The sequence below is a fragment of the Malania oleifera genome, chromosome 5 (assembly GCF_029873635.1).
Source record: "Malania oleifera isolate guangnan ecotype guangnan chromosome 5, ASM2987363v1, whole genome shotgun sequence".
NCBI classification, from domain to species: Eukaryota; Viridiplantae; Streptophyta; class Magnoliopsida; order Santalales; family Ximeniaceae; genus Malania; species Malania oleifera.
This window is the reverse complement of record NC_080421.1, coordinates 12,399,524-12,407,584: the sequence shown is the minus strand read 5'-3', so window position 1 is coordinate 12,407,584 and position 8,061 is coordinate 12,399,524. Positions and strand designations below refer to the sequence as shown.

Genomic DNA, 8,061 nt, shown 5'->3' with positions numbered 1-8,061 from the left:
CTCTCCATTCCCTTATTAAAGCCAATGAGTTTCTCCTCTTTTCTCTTCTTCTCTATAAATTTCTCTAGCCAAAGACAGCGACGAGACGTAGGGGCGGAGGACGCTGATCCTTAGCTTTAGTATCACGCTAGGGGGTTTGAAGGGATCGTTAGTAACTAGAGTTTCTATGCAATAAGAATAAAAAAAAAAAAAAACAGCGACAAGAAAATGTAAAATGAAGCTCCACACTACATGTTTTCTGTTACAAAAATGGCATCATACTTATAATTTAGTTTACAAGAAAAAATATTTAACCATCATTTGAAACTTGAAAAATATTAAGAAAAGAAGAGGAAAATATCAACGAATTCACATTTTTATGTTCAGTTATGTAGAAAAATAAAAAATAAAATAAAAGATACACCGAATCTATGAAAAAAAAAAGATTTTTTTCTACTTATCATTAATATTTAATTTTTTTTTTATATTTTTAACCATATTAAAACAAACTTTTATTTTTAGTAGTATTTAATATAGAAGCAAAATATAATGAAAAATGAATTTTATCCTCTTTTCCTTTTCTTTCCTTTTTTCCAAGTCAAATTCTTGATTTAAGTGCATCCTTAGGCTCTTTTGGAACTTGGGAAACACTAGGAAAAGGAAAAGAAAAAATAAAAAAAAATACATTTTTTATGTTTGGTTACCAAAAAAATAAAAAAATAAAAATTATAAAATAATATTTTGATTCTATACATCATTAATATTTAACTTTTTCATATTTTTAATCATATTAAGGTTTGTTTGGAACATGGAAAATATGAGGGAAAATAAAAGAAAACATAAAGGAATGTTTGATTATCAAGAAAATTTAAAAAAAAAAAAAATATCAAATCAATAAACAAAAAATTGATTTTATACACCATCCATGCTTAAAGAATTCTTTAGATTTTAATCATATTAGAACAAACTATTATTTTTAATAGTATTTGATATAAAGAGAAAAATACAATGGTAAATGAATTTCCTTTTCATTTTCTTTTGTTTTCCTTTTCTCGATAAAATCCTTTATCCAAATGGACCCAAGCCTTTTAGGATAAATTGGTGCTCGCCTAATGTATATCAATTCTACCCATGGACTCCTCTAAAGCTAACAAGTAGTATCAGAACCCACAGTTCATAACTATAAACAAGCAAATATCGTAAAAGTTGAGATATGAAGCTAATTTTCTTGACGTGCTAACAGTTAGACGACCAAATGTGTGACCGAGACCAATAAAGATCTAGGTTTGGAAGATGAATCTGAAAAGAGTCAAGAAGTCAAGAGGTAGGATTGGTTCGAAAACACATGAAATACAATCCGAAACACGTAAGATGCAATGGTAAAACTTAATTGAGTAACTATTGAAGAATTGGACTTGCTCTCATGAGAGAGAGACAGTGGGAGTGATTGAAACTCACAAGTGAGAGGAAGATTGGTAAAAAATTCACCTATGAATTTGTCCCACATTAGAAAAATAGAGTTGATGATGAGTGTTTATATACATGGTTGGACCCAAAACCTATGTGCATCAAGCCTATCCATAGATTTTTTTGATGCTAACAAATAAAATAAATTTTCATTTTTAAAAATACTTAATATAAAAAAAAATAAAATACAGTGGGTTTCCTTCTCCTTTTTCTTTCCTTGAGTAAAATCCTTGATCCAAATACACCCTTGAAACTTGTAAAAATTGAACGTCTTGCTTGTTTGCTTGTTTTTTTCATTTTTTTTTGGGGTAAACGATTGGCTTTGATATATGACCAATGAGGGAAAAGGCATTGAGCCATTCTACAAGAAATTAACGTGAAAAACTAAGACATGGCACATGGGATAGAACTGTATAAAACTGAAACTAGCATTGATGGTGGAAGCTCAGTAGAGCAGTTACTATGAGCCCAAATGCTTAGGTTTGAGAACAGAGGAGTCCATTACAGCAATCGTCTCACTTCTAAGGGATTCTTCTGTTATTTTTCGCGGATAGTTGAAGTGCTCATCTAATGTTGCATCAACATTCTTTTTTCATAGGGAAAATTTTGAGAAGGTTTAATGATTTCCTCAGTTTGCCTTAATTGGATGTTCTCAAAACCATTTCTGCTCCATCAGGTTGGGCCTCTGGTGAACCACCCCACGCTCGCATACGCTCCTTAGCCTGCAAAGCCTGCAAACAGTCCCAACAACAAAGGTGAATAAGTGAATTACCACCTGAAATGGTTTTGAATAAGATATAATCATATTCTCTTAAATATTTACAAACAGTCGCTCGAGATCAAGAAGCTTTGGGTTTATTCCATGGAAGTGGGAGCATTTCATCTTTCTTGCCTTAGGATTTTAAGGTTGTCTATAGTATATTCTCTTAAAGTTCCTGCACTGAACTTGTGGACTAAGCTCATTTCCTTGAGAAAAGCAGTGGAGAGGTAAGGATTCAAAGGACTGGATGAGCTTTGCTGGTCATTCAATCCAAATTCAAGTAGATTATACGATAAGTCCTTTCAAAGCTTTGCTTTAATCAAACTAAGATAGCCTTGCTTCATCCAGCCATACTAATTCTGTAAAATATACTGACCTCTTTATGCCAGTTGGTTCGGAACATAATTAAGATTAGAACAACTGTCTGCACCAAGCAACCAGCTAACATTCCCGACCAGATCCCCTTAGCGCCAAGATCGAACTTGTAACCAAGCAAAGCACCAACAGGAATCCCAAACATGTAATAGCACCCACCGTTTATCAATGCAACTAAAGACTGCCAGCCAGCACCCACTGCCACCCCTGCAATTTCAAAAGAGAGTTTTTGGCTTTGGTTTACAATGCAACAGAAACTGCCCTCCATTACTTATTTTTGTTATGGATTAGCTAATTGGAAAAATGATTACCATGAAGAACGGGTTGGATGCTATTCAGGAAAATAGTTGCAGCCAGAAAATATCCCAGCTTGGATGTTTCCCTTATTAAATCAGGTTTCCCGGTGAACATTTCCGGAAAGTAGCTCTTAGCTGCTAGAATTGCAGCTGTGAACACAATTCCAAATAGGGTTGAAGTTACAGTAGCCACCACTGCTGAGAATTTTGCAGCATTCGGATGTCCAGCTCCGAGTTCATTAGAAACACGAACACTGCAAGAAAAGCACACAATCTTAAAAAGACTAAACAATATGGTTACCTTTGACCACTGATCATCAGCTAGAAAATTTGAATGAAATATTAGCTGAATTATAGAAGAATTCTTTCTTTTGAGTGCAGAGTTCCATTTTTTTTATGCAATGATGAATAATTTCTGTATTTGTTCACTCAAAATTTGAAAGTTAGGAATAAAGGATAAAATCATGAACAGGCTGCTAAAAATATAATAGCCATTACAAGTGTTTGACAAAGTGAAATATCAAACCTTACTGCAGCATTGAAACCAAGAGTAATCATCAAAGTCCAAAGTTGCAAGTTCATGCTGCACATAAAAATAAAAAATAAAAAATAAAAAATAAGGACCTCGAAGCATGGTTCGATGCCAGCTTAAATTTATTAAGAAGGAGAGACCAGATGCCTAACCAGATTGAAATGGCATCCACTGCCATCTCTGGATTTCTTAACCAGCCCACCATGAGGATCACAAGAGTGTAATACCACAGCTCCAGGCTGCCATAAAAGCATATCATGGCAGTGACTGATAAAATCTCACAAATGGGTTCTTCCAAGATTGGAAATTCAAGGACTTACCACAACATTATGGCTGAGGTAAGGGAAAGCTTCACAAAAGCAGCCAAAGATTTGAATGCCAGAAAAGAAAAACCAGTCCATGCATCTGGGAAAAACCCAGAAGCCACATAGACCATCTGAGCCAAAACCACAAGCCACCATGAGATGTCCCCAGCAATGGCAGCCCCAGCAAGGCCATGGCCGAGCTTGGTTACAAGAACCCAATTGAGCAAAACATGAAACCCCAAAGCCACCACAGAAATTATAGTCATGACCCAGATTTTGCTCTGAGCTTGAAGAAATTTCTGTATGGGAAAGTTGAAGGCATACGCAAACAATTGAGGGATCACCCAAATGGTGTACTTCCCGGCGAGCTCCGAAATGGATTTATCCTGATGAATGAGCTTCAACAATGGCGATGTGAAGACATAAACAGGGGTTAGAAACAACGCTGTGATTCCGGTGATGATGAATGACCTCTGCAAGTAGATTCCCAGCATATTAACCTGCCCAGCCCCCACCGCTTGCCCACAAAGTGTCTCCAGAGCACTTCCCATCCCAAGCTACTACACGCAAAAAACCACAAGGAAAAAAAAAAATTCTGAGTATCGGTAGAGATTGAAAATGGGTTGGATGCATGTTTTTAATCATGGTTACAGCTTAAATTTCACGCATTCTGCTCTAGGTCTGAAATTTCTCGGAGTAATTTCGTTAAATTTCACATGCAATCTGGGAACAAAACTCAAGATTCATTCAAAAATGAATGAATCCCCATTGCGTACCATGATCCCGTAGACGAAGCCTTCGATTACGTTCTGAGAAATGGAGATGGCGGCGAGTTCGGTGTTGCCCAGGTGGCCGACGAAGGCGGTAGTGACGAAGCCAATGGAGAACTGGGAGATGGCAGTGAGAATAGCAGGGGCTGCGATCTCCCACATATGCTTTGATTCAATCCGGCTTTTCTCCGCCGCCTTCCGCAGGCGACCGCCCTGAAGCTCAGTTTTCGTGCGCCTTCCCATTTCAGTTTCCGGCGTATTTTCCTCCATTGAAGAATTGAAGCTTTTCGGCTTCCCCTGCTCTCTCGACCTACCTACTGCATGCACACAGCCTTCCGGTTGATCAAACACATCATTTAATTTTTATTTCTGTTGCCGCCGCACTGCATCAATTGTTTTTTTTTTTGGTAAAAGAGGTGGCACCTACTTTTTTATACTCATGGCGGATGAATACTGTACTTATGGTTAAGGAATACCGTGATTCCAACCTTAAAACTTGAAAATAATAAAATTAAAACCCAAGAATCTAAAACTAACTTAACCAACTTAATTAAAACTACTAAACCAATGACCAACAACCAAACAAATAATAAAAACTAAACAACTATAAGAGGATGGAAGGTGTTTATTAAAGTACGATCATACGTGGAGAAGTGTTTGATACTGGATTAGTTTTTTAGTTGAGAGTTATAATTCTTTTTGAAAATTGAAGATATCAAACATTACTATTTTGAAAGAGTTTCAAATTCAGCATCAAGAAGTTTGCGTCAGGTTTGGAAAAATTATTTCATGGGTTAAACTCCCAATAAGGTAGATAAAACTTAATTTTGATGGGAGCTATAAGGGCAATCTGTGTTGACCCACCCATGTAGGTGCATTTATTGTTGCTTGGACACTGCTTGGTAAAATTGAGTGTGTGAATAATTTACAGAGTAATGAAGAAGAGTAAGTTGTGGGCAGAGAGGTTAGTTCAGAGAGTTGAGTTGAGCTGTGTTACTCCTTTCTTGTATCTCTCTTACTGTTGTTATAGTGAGATTTCCTCTCTCCCGTGGATGAAGGCCGAGTTTGGCCGAACCACATAATTTGATTTGTGTTCTGTGTGATTTGTGTGGGTGTATCTGTGTATGCTAGTTTCCTCCCCTTTCCCCCTAACAACTCGTATAAAAGTTGGAAAGGTTGAGGAGCGTGATTTGAGCTTACCTTCGGGTTCGGGGTTTGGCGACGTCGAGTTGAAGCTGCGACCACAAACCACGTCGCAGAGGCATGAAGGGAATTTTCTTTTACGCACTGTCATTAATTCCAGCCCCTCGAGTTGCAGCATTTGGTTGTCTGTGTGTGAAGATTAGAATTTTTTTTTTGAAGGAGATGAAGTAGAGTGTCTCTGTACAGAGACAGAGCCAGGAAGAAGAAACTCTAATTCTTCCCCAGCAAGTCACTAAGGAGGTTTTTTATTATTAAAAAAAAAAAAAAAGGTGTTGTCACTTCACCTTTTCTTTACAAAAGTAAGGTGGGAGATTTTTTTTTTCCTGTACCAATTTATTGAAGCTACAGAAGAGTGTTGAAGTGCATGCCACAATCAAAGTTTTTTTTTTTTGCCACGTCACGAGGGGGGCCCACCTTCCACATCATCTGTGGACCCCACATATATTGGGTCAGACCTATTTCTAGCTATTTTAGCCGTTTCAGACGCATTGGTGTAGTCGATTTTCCCAAAATCAATATCTAAGTTGTTATTTTATAATGGATGACAATTTACCTAAGTTCGGTGTAGAGAAATTTGACGGTTGGAACAATTTCTGTTTATGATAAAGTATAGTCAAGGATATCTTGATTCAGCGTGACTTGATCAAACCGCTAATTGGTAAAAAGTTAGAAAATATCAATGATGATGATTAGGCAGAAATGGAATTGAAAATGGTTAGTACTATTCGTTTATGCTTGTCAAATGAAGTTAAATATTTTGTTTTAGATGAATCATCACCTGTTGAGTTATGGAATAAATTAGAACAGAGATACATGTCAAAATCTCTAACAAACAAACTATTTTTGAAGAAGAAACTCTATCAGCTAAAAATGTAAGAAGGGGTAAATATTATTGACCACATAAATGATTACAACAAGAACATGACCCAGTTAATGAGTTTTGGTGTAAAAGTTGAAGAAGAAGATAAAACACTTCTTCTCCTAGCATTTCTACCACCTTCTTATGATAGTCTTGTCACAGCATTACTTGTTGGTAAGGAAACATTGAATTTGGAAGAAGTAATGACTTCACTACAAGATACTGACACCCTCAGAAAGTTAACTGTTAACTTCCAAGGGCGTACCTTTGTCACACAAGGTGAGAAACAAACTAGGGGCAGAAATCAAAACAGAAATCAAAACCGTGGAAGATTGAGAAGCAGACTGTCCAAATCAAAAGCTCCAGGAAATTCCAACAACACTCAGAACAAAAGGCAGATCGAGTGTTGGAATTATGGCAAGATTAGCCACTACAAAAATCAATGTCGGTCCCAGAAGAAGGAACCAGGAAAAAAGACCGAAGAAAATGTCGCCTCTTCTTAAGGAGAAGAAGATGCACTATTATGCTCTTTGGAAAGGAAGGAAGAGTCTTGGGTATTAGACTCTGGAGCCTCGTTTCACGCAACAGGCAATAAAGAAATGCTTAACAAGTATGTACCCAGTAATCTTGGCAATGTTTATCTTGGTGATGACAAACCTTGTGAAATTGCAGGAAAAGGAGAAGCAAAAATAAATTTGACAGGTACCACTTGGAGTTTGACTAATGTAAGATATATCCCTGATATTAAGAAAAATTTAATCTCTTTGACAGCTTGCAAGTGAAGGCTACTCTACAACCTTTTGTGGCGATAGTTGGAAAGTTTCCAAAGGCGCAATGACATGCTTGCGCAGTAAGAAAACCGGTACTCTTTATATGACTACAAATGCTTGCATGTTAATTTCAGTTGCTGCAGGAAATGAAGATTCAAACCTATGGCACCAGAGACTCAATCATGAGTGAGAAATGTTTGAAAATCATGAACTCAAAGGGAAAGATACCAGGTCTCCAATCAGCTAATATTGACCAATGTGAGAGCTGCATCCTTGGCAAACTAAAAAGAGTCAGCTTTCAGACATTTGGTAGAACTCCAAAGAAAGAAAAATTAGAGTTGGTGCACACCGATGTTTGGGGACCGAGCCCAGTTTCATCCATTAGTGGGAAATCCTATTTCATCACCTTTATTAATGACCATTCTAGGAAGGTATGAGTTTATTTCTTAAGACATAAATCTGAAGTGTATGATGTTTTCAAGAAATGGAAGGCCATGGTGGAAAATGAAACAAGCTTAAAAATCAAAAAGCTGAGATCAAACAATGGTGGTGAATATGAAGATAGAGAATTCAAAAGGTTTTGCTACGAGCATGGGATCAAACTTGAAAGAACCGTGTCAGGTACACCCCAACACAATGGCGTAGTAGAACGAATGAACTGAACCTTGACTGAGAGAGCCAAAAGTATGTGATTACAAGCAGGTTTACCAAAGCAGTTTTAGGCAGAAGCTATCAACACAGCTGC

General features: G+C 37.0%; 1 protein-coding gene across 2 annotated transcripts; it reads right to left on the bottom strand.

Annotated features, from left to right (window-relative positions):
- Positions 1 to 1,852: 1,852 nt before the first annotated feature.
- LOC131155250 (protein DETOXIFICATION 33-like) lies at positions 1,853 to 4,947 on the bottom strand. 2 transcript variants are annotated; one of them, XM_058108251.1, is made up of 7 exons: positions 4,491 to 4,947; positions 3,730 to 4,271; positions 3,562 to 3,648; positions 3,404 to 3,460; positions 2,893 to 3,131; positions 2,583 to 2,788; positions 1,853 to 2,177 (listed from the first exon to the last, which is right to left on the bottom strand). In XM_058108251.1, exons 1-7 carry the CDS (start codon positions 4,752 to 4,754, stop codon positions 2,085 to 2,087), a joined length of 1,488 nt encoding a protein of 495 aa, XP_057964234.1. In that variant the 5' UTR covers positions 4,755 to 4,947; the 3' UTR covers positions 1,853 to 2,084. The 2 variants fall into 2 exon arrangements, with proteins under 2 accessions (XP_057964234.1, XP_057964235.1); XM_058108252.1 differs by having other exon boundaries at positions 3,730 to 4,274; positions 4,491 to 4,626.
- Between the last annotated feature and the right edge of the window lie 3,114 nt (positions 4,948 to 8,061).